At 36.7% G+C, this 20,085-nt stretch overlaps 1 protein-coding gene across 3 annotated transcripts; it reads right to left on the bottom strand.

Annotated features, from left to right (window-relative positions):
• Positions 1 to 196: 196 nt before the first annotated feature.
• On the bottom strand, positions 197 to 18,258 carry LOC145606654 (folylpolyglutamate synthase-like). 3 transcript variants are annotated; one of them, XR_014105410.1, is made up of 18 exons: positions 18,132 to 18,258; positions 17,575 to 17,737; positions 15,174 to 15,385; positions 13,096 to 13,161; positions 11,733 to 11,842; positions 10,860 to 10,920; positions 9,137 to 9,220; positions 8,247 to 8,303; positions 7,909 to 7,969; positions 6,742 to 6,788; positions 6,514 to 6,591; positions 6,154 to 6,312; positions 5,031 to 5,357; positions 4,828 to 4,906; positions 4,136 to 4,288; positions 2,545 to 2,750; positions 617 to 813; positions 197 to 249 (listed from the first exon to the last, which is right to left on the bottom strand). XR_014105410.1 is itself a non-coding variant. In XM_081662464.1 (17 exons), the coding sequence occupies exons 2-17, from the start codon at positions 17,723 to 17,725 to the stop codon at positions 754 to 756; spliced, it is 1,899 nt and encodes a 632-aa protein (XP_081518590.1). In that variant the 5' UTR covers positions 17,726 to 17,737; positions 18,132 to 18,258; the 3' UTR covers positions 341 to 753. The 3 variants fall into 3 exon arrangements, 2 of the variants coding, with proteins under 2 accessions (XP_081518590.1, XP_081518589.1); XM_081662464.1 differs by lacking the exon at positions 197 to 249 and having other exon boundaries at positions 341 to 813; positions 6,166 to 6,312; XM_081662463.1 differs by lacking the exon at positions 197 to 249 and having other exon boundaries at positions 342 to 813.
• Positions 18,259 to 20,085: the final 1,827 nt, after the last annotated feature.

Raw genomic sequence — 20,085 nt, 5'->3', positions numbered from 1 at the left:
TTACAAATAATAGTATGACTTAAAAAAATCTACAAACCAAACACTGAGAAATAATGGTGTTACCAAACGAGTAATTAGCTTTCTATGTTCATAAAACTCTGTCAATCTTTGCATTTTCACATATATATGACATTAAATTGGCGAACATCAAGCAAAATTTTAAGCCTCACGCTTGTGTTGTGAGTATGAGCTGCCTATATCTACACGTCGTAAATTCACATAACAGAAAAAACAGACTTCCTGCCTTTTCTGCAATATAGTTTGAAAAAGCAGATAATATGCTAATTAAAATCAAGAGAAAATCTTATTAATTCAGAAAAGCTTATCACAAGCCTGAAACAAAAAGAAGTGATGCACAATGTTAAGTTATAGCGGCGGAACCACTTAACAAGCATACACAAATCCATTGCCACAATCTTATTTAGATGAAATGATGGTGAATTCTCGAAATTAATGATGTCCTAATCTGGAATAAGCTGAAAATTCTACAAAGCAAGTTAGAATATGACAGTTCAAAAGCTTGTATATATATATGAGCAAAAGAATGTCATGACAATATGCACACCCAGATCCTTATACATGTGGAGGATGAATGAAGTAAAGAAAAACATGGTACCTAGTTATGGCACTGTGATTTCAGGTTAACTTGACACGAGCTATCTTTGGTAGAACCTTAAATAGCAGAGGTATTGTGACTTCCGGGTGGCAGATCCGCGGGGTGATTATGATAAGCTAAACCAAAGCTCGTAAAAGTTATCTCTTTAGCAGCCTCAAAACATCTCCTACTAGATGCAATGATCCTGTCACAAGGACCTGCCAACGCATATTGAGATGCATGTAAGAAAATCTTCAAAAGAAAGAATTAACTATAGGCATGCAATAACGCATTCAAAAAAAGAGGGAATTCTCTAATGTGTGACTTAAGAAAGCTTAGAATTAGAAGATCGTGGCTAGCTTTAATAGCTAGTTCCAATGGCCTTCCAGATCCCAGGTTGGCAGGTTGTGGGATCAGATCTTCATTCCTGGATTAATTGGTGCGTAGAGCTCTACTAGACAAAAAATAAAATAAAAGGGGTAACAACCCAGGATTCTTTTTAAGGACAGCACTATTTGTTTATATCTCCAGTGACCAGCCACATTTATGGTCTCACAGCATATTCGACTTCCTGTCTATGACATATTCCAAGTATTCAAAAAAGTTATCTCTATCTCCATTGAAGCAAAATCCAGGCTCCTACTAGTGGTAACATCCAGCCATTTCTCATGTTAACATCCCAGCATCCTATCTAAGGAAAGCTATCACGTTCACATTGTCTAAATAGCCTTCATAAACTAAATTACTACCAAGATTTAACAAGTAAAACTAATTTTTTTCATATATCAAAACCAATTAGATGATTTTTCACTTTATCATGACCACAAGCAAGGAGTTTAAGAAGAAAAGACTACAAGCCAACTTAGTTTGAGTTGCAAAGGTGTATGCCTGATTGCTTCAACCACCAATTCCAGATATTAGATATTGGCATGTAAAATAGACTGCAGACAGAATTAAAGTCGGGGCCTGAACAGGAAAAGTATTTTCGGGGGAGCAAATGTTTCATTTAGGGTTATTTACAGGGATCGAATAAATGCTTTAACCTATTTTTAGAAATGGTAAAAACATTTTTACCTTCATTTTTATTAAGAATTTTGGAAATTGTGGGGTGCTGACTGCCAAGGCTCTCGGCAGTCCCTCTATGTTCCGCCTATGACTGGAGTAATGTTAAGCCGCCTCAGAGCTTCAATGGGTTCCCCTTCTCCCTCCACCCACCCACCCCCCCCCCCCCCCACCCAACACTCCATCCACCCACCCTTAACCAAGGAAAAACTATGTAAATTTCAATTTCTTATTATAAAGTCGTAGACTAATTTACTCTGACTCGATTACTCAGGAAACCCAGGAGCACGTACAAGGTTAAACTTGACTAATCATGAGACATTCTCATAAATTTGGTCCGAAATGTAGAGCCAACTGTCCAAACCCATGTGCAAGTGTCAGAGCTATGACATAGGTACTTGAGGTGAAATGAAGATTCTGAGTTACATAGTCAAGAAAAAAAATCAGCTAAATGAGTAGGTTGGAATAGATAATAGGCCATTAAGGGCCTTAACTGATTTACTGAACTGAGCTGAGCTGAATTGTTTATGAGAGAAGGAAATTAAGGACTGAGCTGAGCTGAACTGAACTGAATTGAAATGAAATTAAGCTGAAGAGAACAAGCCCTAAGAAACTAGAAGAAAAAGATGACCCCATAAGAATGAGGTGCAATTTGAGTGTGTTCTCCAGTAATTCTCATTGAGAAAAACGATTCCTCTCAAGCAACATGGGAGAATGGTCATGTATGAGTGCAGCATATAGCCAGATAATAATCTGAACTCCATTATTATGTTAGATTCAGTATAATTCTCAGGGTTTTTAAACTCATCAAAGCAAGGCAAATGTGTATACAATACCAGTATACCACTTATTCTAGGGGTTCTAAAATCCTCATACGTAGGTCTTACCTGCAATCTGACTGAAGGGTTTTCCCTTGCACAATCCCTCAACAATTTTATTGCTGATGACAATGAAGGAACAACCGCACTCGTACGAGGAGAATCACCAGGAAAGGCTCGATGATAATTACCATGAAGAAATTCAGGTGGTGACAAGGCGTCACTACTCTCATTCTTTAAGCACTCTGTGAAGTTATTTCTATCTGGATCAAAATCTGTTTGAACACAAAAAAGCCAGTCAGGGAAAAGAAGAAATTAATATTGTAATAGCATCAAAGATTGTCCAGCTCTACACAAAATGTCAAAATGTGTAAAGCTGTAGTAGTTTATTCAACGGAAATTTCAATGCCCCTGAGTAATTTTTTTATTCACCAAATACCCATCAAAACTTTCAAATTCACCAAATACACTTGAATTTAAGAAAAATGTCACCAAATGTCCTTAATGACTAACGGCGGTTAACACCATTAGTCATTAATGACTAATATGCCACGTGGCAACCTCTAATTGGTTGTTATAATATTTGTTAATTAATTATTAAAAAAAAAACTTTTAAAAATATAAAAAAAATACCCCAACCACCCAAGACCCACCCCACCCCCAACGGCCGACCACCAGCCACCACCGCCAGATCCCATCCCTCCCCCTGCGCCGGTGGTCCATTTTTGCCGGCGAGGGCAGCCCCCCACCCTGCGACACCGCCTCCCCTACCCCCAACCCCCTCTCCCTCTGTTTCCCCTCCCTTTAAACCCCTCCCTCGAAAACCCCCCCTCTTCGCGGCCAGCGTCCAAACCCCCTCCCCAGCGCCGGCGAACATTTTCCGCCCCACCCCCTTCCCCCCTAAACCACCACCCTAAAAATCGACAAACCCCCAAATCAAAACCCTAATTTTCAATTTGGGGTGCTTTCGATTAAAGGGTTTTTTCGGTTTTTTGGGTGGTGGTTTAGGGGGGAAAGGGGGTGGGGATGGCGGGGGTAGGGCGGAAAATGTTCGCCGGTGCCGGGGAGGGGGTTTGAACGCTGGCCGCAAAGGAGGGGGGGGTTTTTCGAGGGATGGGGAGGGGTTTAAGGGGAGGGGAAACGGAGGGAGAGGGGGCTGGGGGTAGGGGAGGGGGTGTCGAGGGTGGGGGGGCTGCCCTCGCCGGCGACCGGCTCTGATTCCGGCTGGGAGCTGGTGGCCGCCGCCAGCGTCGTCTAGCCGGGGCCGGTGGTGGGGCGGAGTAGGTCTTGGGGGTGGTGGGGTTTTTTTTTAATTTTTTTTTTTGTTTTTTTTATTATATTTTAAAAGTTTTTTTAATAATTAATTTATTTATATTACAACGACCAATTAGAGGCTGCCACGTGGCATATTAGCTAACTGTGTTAACCGCCGTTAGTCATTAAGGGCATTTGGTGAAATTTTTTTAAACTCAAGTGTATTTGGTGAATTTGAAAGTTTTGCTGGGTATTTGGTGAATAAAAAAATTACACAGGGGCATTTCATGAAATTTCCGTTTATTCAAAGTGCGGAACAAAAGCAATGTACTTAGTTTACATAGAATACTGATGAAATTGAGAGGACTGCAAGGCAAAGATTCTCTTACGTAATGACAAAGAATACCTTTCCCATTAATTGTCTTCTCCCATATTCTCTGCAAATTAAATTGCCAAGATAAGTTTCTAGGTGTGTTTGAAGAAGTGATTGAAGAACCAGAAACAACTTTGTTGTATGTGGACATGGTAGGAACAAATAAGGCTCCGGAGAAATGAACACCTGAATGATTGGAGGATTCCTCAGTAAAGCCAGAATTAACTGCATCTAGTTAGATAAAATATACAGAACAGAATCATTTATTCACCAAGCAACTTGAGAGGCATTACCATGAAGGTGCAACATGGCTAAAAGCTATACCAGAAGCCAGACATCTTTGCAATCGTATGCCGTGTAGTGAGGTGTGTGCAAGGTAATAATAGTAGTTTTGGTGCTGACTATAGAAAGTTTTCCATAAATGGAAGTTGATATGATAATTATGTATGACCTACCCTTTGGATCCGATTTGAGAAGCCATGAAGCACAATAGTATTATAGAAGATAGAAACAATAGTCACTCGGAAAACTTTGGGAGACAAATAACAGAATACATGTGACCCATTTGTATCCAAAACTTTAAGAGCATTTTATTTGTTACAACAAGATAAATATAGAGTCCAAAAGGATGAAAAAATTACAAGAAGAAGAAGATTATGACTTCAAAAAAAAAAAAAAAAAAAAAAATCTGCGTCATATTTGAATAACACCAACAATAGCAGTACCTGAGGAAGCACAGGTCCTAACAAGGTTTGGAAGCAGGATTTGTGGATTTCTCACCTCCATGCAATTGAACAAAAGAATCTACAGAGCCATGAATGAACAGCAAAGCCAACAAGTTAAAACAATGCCCAGTAATAAAAAACAGAGAGAAATCCCTTTATTAGAGTCTTGACAAATAGATAAAAACTTTAAAGCATTTTCACACCTGCTTGGAATTTTTGTCACGATTTTCCTTTTCACATTTGGTGAAACCATATTTGCTAAATGCCTCTCCAAAATGCTCCTCGGAAGATGATTTTAAGGAGGATAATGATGTTGACTTATGATCGCCAATTACAACCTTGGAGAACCATTTAGCACAGGCATCTATACTTTCAGGACTGTGTGCTCCATCCAAATAATACACCAGGTCTCCTGTAGGTGTATTAGAGGACCTAGATATGTTATCATAGACTATCTGAGCCCTCCCAGGAAGACGTGCTGATGAAAGACCTCTCAAGAAAGCATCTGGCAGATCAGCTTCACAACCATCCTGGTTACATCTTACATATATAAGAAACTAAAAATATAATAGGTGAAAGATCAAAGTATCAAACACTAAAAACTAAACAAAAATATAAACTTTGCACTTTTGCAGTATACAAACCATTTATTAAAGTTTCACAAAGATATTAACAAACATAGGCCTTCTTTAGTAAGTGGCTTCTGCTAGTTTTTTATACGGTTTTGGCTTTTTCATGTGTTCAAACTTCAAACAGCCAATAAAAGATATTTGGTAAATGACTTTCCAGTCAATACAAAAAAGACTACCTGGAGTAGCTTTTTCTCATAGGAATTTGGCTCTTTTGCACAAGTGTTGCACAAAAACAGCTACAGCTAAAATCTGCTTTACCAAACATCTCTGCAAACTGCTAATGCTAAATTGCTAACATCTGACCAATAAAACTAGCTAATACTATCAGCAAATCAAACAAGCCCATTGAACCAGCCAACAACAGATCGCCAAACAAGGTAATAACCAATAATAATCACTCAAAAAGTCAAGAGGTTCATTTTTAAGGTAACAAAGCAAATTACCTTGGAGATAGAAAAGATTACAGAGATTTACAGGCAGGTTATATAGTATACTTAAGTCAGCAACAAAGACAGAGTACAAGATCAATTACTCATATCAAAACTAAGGTTACATAATATATTTCTCTGCTGAAGTGAGAAACTGAGGACAGAAGTCAAAAAAACATTGGGAGACACATCAAGGTCATTATAGTTTATTCAAGTGAAACAGTAGCACAGTACAAGAAAAAAAGAGGAAAAAGTTGCCAACCTACATTGGTAAACACCTTTTTTAAGTTCCCTGTTTGTTGAAGCCAAGATTTACAGAGGGAAACTGCAAGGCTTGCATTAACATACTGATGATCACCAGCCAAACTGAGTTGTAATCCATTTAATTGCCCACAGCTAAGAGGTTGCACAACTTCCAAGGGAATCTGCAATCATAAAGAGCAGAAAAGACAGATCAAATAGCAATCAAATATGGCATTTCACTGAACATGAAAACCTTTCATATAATCCACTCGATACTGAAAGTTAAGGTTTCAAGGTCAATATATGACAAACTAATAATAAGACCAAGCCAGATTTGGTGTAGTGCTTATGGCTAATATTAAGGTAATGGAAAACAACCTTACCCTCAATTGGTGAGCTCTTTCGGTGATAACATCCATCGCTTCAGGAAGCTGGGGTACCGTAAATGCTGGTACACTGGGCTTTAAGAGCAGGGACGACACAAGGCCAATTCAGGTAACAATTGAAAAAAATAAAACAGACCAATCATATGCATCAAAAGTAAAACAATAGATACAATATTAACATGAAAAGGTATTAATCATAAAGTCCCCCTTAGCAAGGTTTCATACCTTTAAGATACCAGCCTTGTGGAAAGCAATCTTTCCCAAAGTATCACCTGAAAAAATATTATTCAACACTTTTAAGGTCATGTATTATCTAAGATATAACCCATATACAATAACTAAATCTATATCAAATAATGAAAAGGGACAAACAATCCACAGATGCCACAAAGAAGATATCTTAGACTTAGCTAATACAGGGGAAGAAGTAGTTAAGACTTAATATTACATGGGCACCCAAGTCCATTTAACATAGATTGTAGGTTACTGGAAAAGGTTCATGCCACTGTAAATTGTCATATAATACTCCTAAAGATTGCAAATTATACTTCATTGAAAATCATAAGCCCAAGAACTGGGAAGATAAGGTTAGATCTCTCATGAAAATTAATGTCACTGCCAGATCATTCATAGACAAGGGGTATATGCAATATAGACATAAAACACTAGCATATGATGTATGAAGGTAAATCTGGCATGTCCAGGAAAATCAGTTTCTAGTTAATTAGTAATTTAACACAGTACAGCATTCTTTACAACGATATCTCTTTGACAAATCAATAACAAAGAATATTCTGTGATGAGTGAATCTCACAAAAGCCACTATAAATAACTAAACCTATGATAAACAGGTTTATCAAAGCAAAAGACAATTGCAAACCCTGGAATCTCGGTGCAGCCTTGTTAGAGATGCAACAGATTTTATTTTATTATTTAATCCTCATTTTGGGACCAAGGCTTTGTTGTTGTTGTTGTTGTTGTTGTTGTTGTTGTTGTTGTTGTTGTTGTTGTTGTAATCCTCATAAGGAATTGCAACAGAAAATAAGGAGTAATTGTGTCCAATACATGACGGTGGCATATGAATGAATAGGGTTATTATACAATAGCGACAAAGAGCAGATATAGACTTATACAACAACAAAGACTTATTCCCAAAATAAATAGGGGTAAGCTAACATGAATCATCATAAAAAAAACATAGATGGAAAGGGAACAGAGAACTAAACCTCGGCCACAAATCCACATCCCAACCACATTGTATAGGGTTTTGAGCTTACCGCGACCACGATATTAGACCGTGACCGCTGCAAACCATTCACATTACTATGCAAAGTGGTTTGCGATTGTGACTACAACCGAGATTTGACTCCCTAGTCATTGAATAAAAAGTACCTAAGGTTTCCATGTGGTCCATCCCCAATGAAGAGATTCCGCAAACAACAGGTTCTTTAATCTGCATAACCATGTTACATAAGATTAGCAAGTAAAGACATCAATATCCACTTTAAATTATCAACCATAAGGAACATCCATTAAAAAACTTCGATGCTGAGCAGGTTTACTTCATAGTCTGAACTATTTATAAACACACACACGTGCTGAGTAGGTTTACTTCATATTCTTAACTATTTATACACACACAAGAGAGAGAGAGAGAGAGAGAGAGAGAGAGAGAGAGAGAGAGAGAGAGGTGGTAGTTTAAAAATGGTATCACTACCAAAGATACATACCACATTTGTGGAATCCTTTTCCCCTCCAAGACCAACTTCAACAATTCCAACATCAACCTGTCAACAAAAATCATTAGATACAGCAATTTATGATAAATTAAGGAGGCTCTCTTTTAAAAGTCTCATATAATATAAGCAAATGAATATAAGACAGCATGAGCTGTAATGATCAGTAAACAACAGTCAGCCATCTTTAAGAGAACTATTGTATTCAATTAAGCCATGAGCAGTTGCAGTCACATTTGTTAGAAAGGAGATCTTATGAAGTACTCCATCTACTAATATTTATCCAGTATTAATAGAGTAAGAGCACAGGCTACCAAGAGGTCCCCATCCTCTTATTTGCATTCTCGATTCCTCTTGCTGCCACCTTTCAAGTGTTGTTTCTCAGAGTCACAAAGGTTTGCTTTGATGCTGTGAATCTCCTCACACCTAAAGCTGGTAGTAGTGAGCATAACCATTTTCTTGTGTATTAAAGACTTCAAGTGCTGTTTCTCAGTCACAGTCTTATTTTTTTTTTATTTTGTTTACTTTTTTTTTTATTTTTTAATTTTTTTTATTTTTATTTATTTATTTATTTATTTATTTTTTCTGTCCTGTGAATCTCCTCACGTAGTCATGCTTACAACTAATGATGCAGGACAAAGCTATACCTTTACATATGGTTTTAGTATGCTGTGAATAGTAAAAAAGAAAATGTGGAGGATCATGGAACTTGCTAAGACATAGTAATACACTAGACTAAAAGAATATGAAGTGCTAAAGGTAGCTAAACTTTTACAATAAGAATGAGTCTCACCCATTAGACTAAATCATAGTGTAAAGACTAGATCCCATACAAATTTCATAGCACAGGGTAGTTAACAAGGCAACAAATGTCAGGAACTTACTTTTTCACCAATGAATATCTTGAATGCCAGAAGAGTTAGAAACTGAAATAGGGGAGGCATAGGCAAATCATCGGTTACTTTAATCTGCAGTGCAAATTTCACATTCAAGTTACGAAAACTGGCTCAAAATGGAAGAGAATTACCATCTACAATTTAGATGAGAGCTTTGACAAAATAAGATCAAGAAACCCAAGAAAGCATAATATGTACAGGATCCTGACACGCAACAATCTCCACACAGTTGCTACACGTTACTCAAAGTCTATAGTACCTCTGTTGAATCCTCAAATCTCAACAGGCAACAAGGGTAGAACCCTTGACATTTCATCCTGAATCCTAAAATTAAAGGAGAATTTTCCATAAATAGCCTAGGCCATCGCTTGGACACATACCAGTGACATACAGGAGTAACCAACTTCGGCCATAGACAAGTGCATATGCTACCAAGTGCAAACAGCCAAACTCGGAGTATACTAATGTTAGTCAATGAAACACTTCACATACACACTAAATCACTAATAGAATTAGCAATATTAATTAGGAAGAAACAGCTGTAGGAAGCATTCTAGAGCCGTACAGGCTAATGATATCAGGCGCCACTATAAAATAGGATGTATTGCCTCTTAATTAGACAGAAAACTTGAACATACTTGACCAACGGTTCAAACTCTGAGCATTTGATGGAATGTAGATTTCAAGCCCACCATCCCACAAATGTCCACACATCAGAAACTTATGAGGCCAAAGCTTTATAACTTTGATCATAATTATATTTACGGATATGCTGATGATTAACGAGTAAATATAATCTTATTAGGTCAACTTTATAAAATGTTTAATGAATAATGACATATAAATCAAAATAATAGCAAAATACAGCATTGGACACCAATCGTAACTTACAAACAATTTCAACATAGGTAGTGATACTATTTTACTTTAATCTAGGGATCTTAAATTAGAAACAATGCTTTGTTAAAGATGCAAAAGTAAATAAAACATTTCTACCGGTAGGATTACACCTGAAAACAGTGTCCTAAATTACCTATACAGAACTTCACAAATTGGGCCTACAAGCATTAAGCATAGACTATAATTTGACCCATCTTACTACAATAACAAATTTTTTTTTTAAAAAAAAAAAGGTTTTTATTTTTTCTTTACACAACCTAAAAGTAGTGTGAAAAGCAAAGGAGAGTTGGGGTTAAAAATCATCAATAACTTAATACTAAAACAGACACCGGAAGTGACATGTGTCACATCCTGATGCTGTTTTTCCCTCCAAAACTCGCCCTCCCATTTTAGCAAAAAAACTTTCATTTTTGGAATATTTGTATAATACAACTATAATAATATTTATTCCAAATCTTATATATCATTATCTCTATATAGAATATATACCTTTTTATTTGTGTTCTAAAATTTCCATTCACATTTACCAAAAACATAATTCCGACTCTTTTTTTAAATCATCTTTTAAATGGAGAATTATTGAATATTACTGAAAAAGTAATTAAAAAAAATAAAAAAATTGATTCATATATTGATATAAATGCATTTGTTTATTCCACATGAGTTGCCTCATTTTTATATATCACAACTTATTATGAGAAAAAAAAAAAATTATTACTACTGTGCATCACACGGGCACTAATCTAGTTCATGATTAAGAGAAGAGAACGGGATGAATTATATCTACAATTAGAAAGTAGAGATCTTGTACCCTTAATTGATCCCAACAGTCCCAAAAGTATTGCAGAAATTTCTCTTCAGCAATGTCAACCCTACACATGCAAACCCATAGTAAACAACAATTCAGCAATTTATGGAGTAACCAACACTAATTAAGCTAAGAAACATGAAATTGCATCAAGGTGAATTCATTGAAGACAAAGCAAAAAATATCATTAAAAACCAATTCCAAACATACAAAGACTATATGCAACATTCAAGAATACGAGCATTAGATATTGCAGTTGTGATACATCACTCCTTTGGCTCCTAAGTAGAGAAATAAAGATAATACTCGGTTTGAGCAATATTACTTAAGTTGATAGCCGAGGCTTGGAAAACTTTGTTATTTTACTTATTAAAAGGCCATACTGCACATCATTTGTCAAATTGCTGATATGCAGTAAGCTATTGAACAGCACAGCTTCTAAAATCACACCCCAACTCCATGAAAGGCTGTTATCCGCCATTAAAACAATTCCAGATATAAGAGAACCCCCCAACTAATATCATATTCACAAAAAAAAGACAAAAGTACAGAAACTCACATTTCTTCTATCTTCAAGTATAAAATAGAAAGTACTTCTGAAAAAAACTTGAGTTAAAGTGTTAAACTAACTTTTTCCGGCTTGTCAATTTAAAACATGACAAGCGGATGGCTAATGACAACTGTAACTATCGACATTCTAGAGTTCAATCTAGTTGTAGAATGTTTCATTTAAAATGCCAAGCTGTCTACGGCTTTTTTTTTTTTTTTTTTTTTTGTAAGGAGAGATATTGCCTCCTGGAATACAATAAGCAGGAAAGAATAGATAAAAAATGAAAATCATGTCTAGCAATGAGATATATGGAAGAGCATGCTGACCCATCAAGTCGAAACCTCTCTCTCACGTCAATTAAATGAGGTGATGTAAAAAGGCCGGTCCGGAAACCACATTCGCGTAAAATTGCCTCAGTGAAAGCACATGTCGACCCCTGGACAAAAAAGATCATGCACATGTTAGGGGCAAAGGGAAAGAAAGAAAGATATTCAATTTATAAAACCATCGTCTGAATAGACCTAGGATCTGCAATGAGCGCATGGCCCACATAACTTATTTAACTGCTTGTCTAGTTGAGACTTGAGAATTCCAAGTTCTCCAAGGGCAAGTCGTAAATTTTTTTTCCTCCATCATCATACCTGACCACCACTCCCCCCCCCCCCCCCCTTCTCTTTCTTCCCATAAACAAAAACTAAGAGCAACTCCTCTGCTGGGTAGCCAGGGTTCAATCTACAAATTTTAATTGACTCCCCTGTGGTATGAGTCGTATGACCTTGGGTTAAACTTCAATCAACCTTCAGTATTTCCTACAGCTGCTGGTTTGACTTACCCTCCACAGGCAAATCAAAAGGAGAGAAAAAGGTCCACAAGAGCTTTCCGAATGACTGACATGGCAGTAACATATTAACTCACATTAACATGAAAGAACAAAAAGTACTTTCACATTTCAGCCAAATATGCATGACTGCAAGGTACCTTTAGAATAGGGAGAACAAGATGTAAGATGCAAACAAACTCTGACCCAAAGTATTGATTTGTGTGAATACCAATGACATGCCAAGTTTTGTTCTCAGGAGGGGAAAAAAAAAAGTGTAAAAGGAAGACCAAAAATGATCCTACACATAGCCACCTCTTTTCTCTCCAGCTTCTTCTCCCTCAAACTTTAGCCTCCATTAGTGAAGGTTTTTCCAGTAGAAAGCCCCTATCTTTATTGTCAATGTGCTTCATTTCTTTAATTCTGCTTTGTTTTCACGTTTTAATAATTCCTCCTCAAAGACAAGGTAATTCATCTCTCCTTACAAGTGACCTTTCTTTTTATTTATTTTTCTGGGATTTTAGATCCTTTTTTTTAGGTTGTTATTCATGGGGAAGATGACTTGGATTCAAAAGACTTCAGGGTATTTCATCAATTTTCCAATCCGAACAATTATACAAGAAAATCATAATGTGAAGATCTCCACGTGGGGAGATACAAAGGGGAAGCTTGAAGCGGCAGGTTTGGAGTTGTGCAAGCGGCGGGTTTGTAGTTGTGCTCGAGTATGAAAGTTATGTTAAATCTCTAAACTTGTGCTTGATAATCATTATAGATGCCGTATGGCTTATTATTAATGATATAACTAATTTCATTAAAAAAAAAATAAAAAAAAATAAAAAATAAATAAAAAAAAGATGTAGGAAAAACATTACCTTCCCCTTTGTTCCAGCAACATGGATGATGTTTAGTTCAGCTATATTATCCTCCAATCCTAATATCTGGTTCAGATAAAAACAAAAATTACAGGAATATGCTCATGTTCAGATGATTGCTGAGAAAACTGTCAAGTGCATAGGAAATAAAATTTGCGCATCAGAACGTTACAGAAAGATTAGAAACAGTGACATACATGCTAGTAGTATAGTCTAAGTACTAAACTCCAATAAATCCAGGGAATTATTAGCTCAGCATACTAGAATCTATACTTAATATATTAAAAAGCGTTTATAATACATTATATGTGCCCGTGTCACCCTTTTTAAATTAAGCACTATAAACATGCCACATCACCAATATTTGCCATGTGTCACCTCTTTAACCACTATAAACATAAAGTTAACTGTGAAAAACTACCTTCTGTATACTTTAAACATTTTTAAGCAAGTCAAAACTATGAACACAGAAGATTCATAAGAACTTGATAATTCCTATAATAGAGTAAGGTGTTGTTTGGTTAGCTTGTAAAAATGTGGGAAATGAAAATTCATGGGAATTTGCAAATGGGGTAGTTGTTTGGTTAACCAAAAAAAGTGAAAATGGAGGAATTGGAAATTCATGGAAATTTTGACTTCCCACAAAACATGGGAAGTTAATTACCTACCTTTTCCTTGGTCACTCAAAATTCCCATGAAATTCAAATTCCCTTATGACAACCAAACAACTTAATACCAATTCCTAGGAATTTTTTGAAGGAAATAAATTCCCATGAAATACAAATTACCATAGGAATTTAAAACCTATGTTACAAACAAGCCCTAATAGTAGATAAAGGTTAGAAATTTAGAACAAGAACCCAACACGGTTGTTTACACAAATTTCGAGTCTAAATAAAGACGGGAAATAAAGTAACAAATGAATTTATATTAATATATGAATTTTTTGGTACAATCTCTGTATAACAGTTTATAATAAAATAAACTAAATCCTCTGATTATGTTCCGCAGCTTGATGATGACACGTGTGTGACACCTGTAGGGTGACGTTTGATGACGTTGACTTGAGTTTGAATGCAGGGTGACGTTTGATGACGTCAACCTGTATTCGAGAGGTTTTGTTTGAATACACCTGAACGAGGGCTTATGAAGCTTAATCCCGTTCAAATGTGTTTGAGTGTATCTGAATAAGTCGGCACGAATTTGATGTGCTTATTGACTCACTTCAGAGAGAATTCTTTTTGAGTTTTATGAGCTCTTGGAATAATGATTTCTGGATCCCCTCAATTGATGGAGGAATGGTGTATTTAAAGGAGATGAAAACCCCTTAAGTGGACTTAATAGGTTTGGGTCTGGCCCATTTTATGACTTAAAAGTCTTTTAACCTGGTCTAATTTGGTTTATTTTATAACCCAAATTGTATTTGATTAATTCGAATTATTTGTTTGGGTGGGCCAAAATAATTAAAATGGATCAATAATATTATTTATCCCAAATTAATTTATTTAATTTAATGTATGACACCTATAAAATTTCCGTGTCTACAACGGTATCCACTTATAGGATTCAGATTTCATATGAGCCCATGGACAAAAGCAAAAGGGTTTGCAATTCTCTAGGGGATACCACCTATGAAATTATCATGCTGATATAAGGTCACTAAAGACATACAAAAAGATGGGTAAAAGCATAGGAAATCTCTTTCAATAAAAGCACCAGTTTAGCAAGGAGATCATACTGCTCTCATCTCAATACTAGCTTTAGTATGCTTATAGGAACTTTCAATACTTGAATCTATTTTAACCTATGACATCACAAATAGTTTTTCCCCCAGACAAGAACAAACCACTCTGGCTTTAGAGCACTCCTCAAGATGGCTAAGAAAAATACCAAAGAAATTTAAAACACCATGCATTCTTAAATAATAACACAATTAAAAAACTTTGTCAGAGTAATCACTCAAACCATGCCTGTATGGTGATATGGACATAAACTGGTGATTTTTCTAATTAGGTCAAGAGGAAAGTGATGGAATTTTAAATTCATAATCAATCACAAGAATACATAACTCATATTACCTTCAAATACATAGTCATGCGTTCCAGCTTACTGTATTTTCCCCTGATAGCAGGCCTTTCACCACGTTTCCGACCTGTAATGAGGGAAGAAAGTGCTTCCATGGCAGTCTCATAAGAACGTGAATGGGAAAAATCCCAAGAGCATTCCTCAATTACTTCATTCCTTGTAATGTTTTCTACAACATCCGTTGATATTGTCCCAGATATGAGACCTGAGACAGAAGTTAGATTAAGATAAAAGCCAGAGAGTAACATAAGTCCTAATACACATATGGATCTCACAAAGCCCCCCCCCCCCCCCCCCCCTCTCTCTCCTGCCAAAAAAAAGATATATATGAACTCATGGCACCAGAAAATAACATTTCTCATGCCAAATGAAGAAGCAAAACTACCAAGCATGAAGGTCAAACTGTAGTACAAGTACAAAGGTGTATAGCCATGATATATCAGAAATACTTCAGTCTATGAAACCTCTGGAGTCAGATAGTTTAAGAAAAACATATGTCTATTGGTAGAAAAAAAAAATGGTGAAAGGAGAAACATTAATATACTAAGGTGTGTGTGTGATCCTGTGCTGCTGTGCATGATCAGCAAAATAAAAATGACCCAGCTAATAAGCAATGGGGTTACATCTTACATTATCATTCAATCAACCATGCTTCTTGTTGCTGGCAAGTACCCAACAATCCAGCACATCAACAACTAAAAGAAAATATTCTCAGTAACATTCTGCCATCCCCAACTTGACATCCAAACCAGTAAAGGAGATGTATCAACCCTCCAATGTTTAGGCCTCTTTCAAAAGAATGTATAGTTTCTTTCTTCTACGTTTTTTGTTCTATTCATGGGTTCAAAACTTCAATTGTTAAGCTCTACAAGAGGGGCAGGTCAATGTAATCGAGAACTTATAGTGAAATTACAGCGGATTATAAACAAATGCAATAACAAACACGAGAATGTAAGAGAAAATATTTACGTGGAAAGTTCTTGAGACCAACAAAAAGAAAAAATCACAACCCACTAGGTATTTTACTAAACTCTTCACTATAGAACAAAGGGTTGAGAGAACTCTTGTTGTAGTTAGGCTTTGAGCTAAGCCTAAAAGTGAGATACTGCTTCAAAGTCAAATCTTGTGAAGAAAGTTCTTTAAGGAAACAGCCATGGGAACTTGAGATTGTTGAGAAAGTAAAGATCCAAGCTAAGGTTGTAACAGAGTTGTTGCCCTATATTAAAGAGTTAAGTAAAATCCCCAGTGGGTCTTGCTTCTTCTTCTTCTTGGGCTCAAGAAGCTTTCTCGAAAATATCTTTCTTGCATTCTTGTGTTCCTTATAGCATTCATGCAAAAAATTGCTAAAATCTCTCTGTATGTTCTCGACTACAATTCAACCCCCATGTACGTAGAGTTCACCACGTAAACACAGATAGATGGGAAAGGCCATTAGACCTGGTCCCGAGTCCCAACATCAATGATGGTCAATAACTAAGCACAAAAGTTAGCAGTATTGAACATGCTAGTTCAATGAACCCAAAAGGAGAAGACATGGGAAAAGAAAATGGCGAACATAAGAAGACAATGCTTCAGATTAAATGCAAGAACAATAGCATAAGGAGGAGGGTTACGGTAGGCTAGTGACAACCAGTGTCTTTGTCACATCACATGAGCCACAATGATTAAGAGTAGTAATAGGATGGGTGACTTCCTGGAAAGTCCTCATATTGATTCATGTAGCTGACCCCACCTATACGATTAAGGCGTCCAAGCAGAAGAAGAAGGAAATTAATATATGTTCGTGTATCCATGCTCACAAGCACTGGCATGTACCATTGACGCCAAATTTGAGTCAGGGTAAAATAGACTACTGCTTGCTAATTAGACTTAATAAATCAGCCCAAAAGCATATCACTTTGCACACACCAATCTGCATGCCTATGATTGTTATGTCTTAATGGATGGGTAGGTTAGTGAATTAGGTAACACTACGAGTCTAAGTGAGTAAGTGTCAACTAAAATTTTCCATGTTGCTAGTCCAAAATTCCAACTAGAGTCCATACTCATGTCAGAGTACAACTTGAGGTTAAATGAAGTGTCCAATAATGTATGGCTTTTACCATACTCAAACTAAGAAAATACTTGCTCGTAATTTTCAATCAGAAATAGAGGGGTAAAAGCAATAAGTCAATAAATAAGCATTCCAATCATGAAATTCCCCTAACTTAAGTATCTTTGTTAGATATCACACTTTCAGCCATGACTACGATGAGTGGACACAAACATGTTCTACACAATTGCAATTGATAGAAACGCCCCTTTGATCTATACTATTTGCAACCACGCAATAAACAAAAAGGTAAGTATAGGCAACCAATGATATTAGCACTACAAGTTAACCCTATAACTCACTTGAAGCAAGAGGATCATGTCTGTTCAAACAAGGAGGTAAACATGAAACCCCACGAGCCGTAACACCATTTAACCGCCATCGCCTCCGGCAGAAGCATGAAATGCAAAACCATTGATGCCTTAGGAAATTATTTGATTGAATGTGCAACATAAGTTATAAATCCTGCAACATCATCCACCATTAACCAATTATTCAATACACACCCTAATTGCCAGCAAGTAATCAAACCCAAATCAATTTCTCACAATAACTATCATAGTACTGAACCAATTACAACTCTAGAATCAATTCTATTACAACCCAATTCAAAATTTCTCAATAATTATCATAAATTCAATTTTTGAATAAAACCCATTTTAATTTCTTCCCAAATTCATCCTAATTTAGAGGCAATATATACTCTACAAACACATTTAAGATAACCCATTTCGATAAACAACGCCAATACTAAGCAATTAACCATTTGCAGCACTATAATCTCAATTTTATCCAAGTTATCAACATTACAGAAGCAAAAGATCATTTTTCTAAAAAAGTAAATAAGTAGTGAGATTACCAGTTGAGAGGAGAAGATACAAGAATTTATCCTTCAAGCTCAGTAGTTCACCACGGAAGACGCAAAATGTAAGAGTGATAAAAACGGCTAGTTCGGTGCCACTGCTTTTTAGCCGGGTTAGAATATCACAACTTCACTAGTTCACTACATTATTTCTTTTCTTTTCTTTTTTTTTTTAAATTTTATTGAAAAGTACATTCTTTTCGCCAAGTCTTCTTTCTTTCGCTGCATTTTCTACTCTATTACACTCCGTACTAGAGCTGTCAAAAGCTGACCCGACCCAAAATACCGACCCTAACCCTAACCTGTCTGAACCCGAAAAAAATGGTGACCCGAACCTGACCTAACCCGACCTGAAACCAACCCTAGACCTGAGTATTTGAGACCCGAACCCGACCATTAACCGACCTAGAGAGGACCCGACCCGAATGTGACCCGTAAATTATTAACTTGAACCGAACCCGACTCGAACCCGAGAATGACCCAAACCCAATTTAACCCGTCAAAACCCGAATTCAACCCGTCCTGTTACTAGCCCGACCCGAGGTCAACCCGACTCGAATTTAAACCCGACCTGTTATAAACCCGATTCGAAATCAACCCGACTTACTATTGACCCGACCCATATTCAACCCGACTTGTTATTGACCCGACCCAAATTTAAACTCGACCTATTACAAACCCGAATTTTAGGATTTAGGAGTTTTTAGGATAAAAAGAGTACTCCGTATTGACTATTGAGTTTTAGGCTTTTTTTCAATTTATTTTGATTGATTTTCATTTTCCTAATTATCTTCAACTTCTTATATGAGCAATGAGCTTGAGCTATATGAGGAGATTGAGGATATGAGAAGATTGAGAATAAGAGATGATAGAGGTGAGTGAGGTGGAGCTATATGAGCTGTCAATGTTTTTTAAACGCATTTGAGGCAGTATGAGGTGAGTGAGGTGGTAGTGATTTCAGCCAAATATATCTTCCCTTATTTGGAGGAAAATCCTTGCTCAACAAAAAATTTAAAGAAAATAAATTCGATAGAAGATTGGAAATGGAATGGATATATACATTTGAATTGATAATTGGGCAACCGAACAAAGCTTAGTTGAACTACTTTGTATTGATCCAAATCACACTACTAGAAAAAGGCTCGTTTCCGACGGAAAAATTCCGTCGTAACCACCCCAAAATCCGTCGGAAAACTCGTTTCCTACAAAATTCCGTCGCAACCGTTTGTCGGAAAACCCTTTGTAGGAAAATTGTCTTCTTCCGACGGGAAACACTTTTCCGACGAAATTTCCAACGGAATTCTCCCTCGAAAGAGGTTTTTCAGCATCAGGAAAATCCGTCGGAAATTTCCGACGAAATGAAATTCCGTCGGAAATTTCCGACGAATATTCCGTTGGAAACTATTTTTGCGAAATTAAAATAAAAATACGCCATGCCACCACCGGCACGGCGTATCACCCACCTCTAACCACCAGCCCCCTAACACATTAGACCGTTCCACTACCCACAACCACCAAAACCCCTACCATCCTAACCCTAACCCACAAAAACGAGCCCAGATCTACCACCCCACCACCCATCAAAAACCACCACCGCCACCACCAAAACAAACCATCACAACCCAAAAATTAAACAAAAAAAAGAAAAAAAAAATAAATCCCAACCCAACAGCCCAGATCTAACACTCAACACCCATGGAAAGAACAAGAAAAAGGCAAGGAGAGGCATGCACATAAGCCACACCCACCACCACAACCATCACACGCATGCACATAAGCCACACCCACCACCACCATCGAAATCCAAATTTTTTTTTTTAAAAAAAAAACAAATCAGCAACAAAATCGAAAAATTAAAACATAAAACATACCTATAATTGAAATATGCTTCGAATTTCACCACGAAAACGGTTTAACAAGGCCAAATTCGCCCATTAAAAGTCTAGATCTA

The sequence above is a fragment of the Chenopodium album genome, chromosome 23 (assembly GCF_948465745.1).
Source record: "Chenopodium album chromosome 23, dcCheAlbu1.1, whole genome shotgun sequence".
Lineage (NCBI taxonomy): Eukaryota > Viridiplantae > Streptophyta > Magnoliopsida > Caryophyllales > Amaranthaceae > Chenopodium > Chenopodium album.
This window is presented reverse-complemented; position numbering and strand designations above follow the sequence as displayed.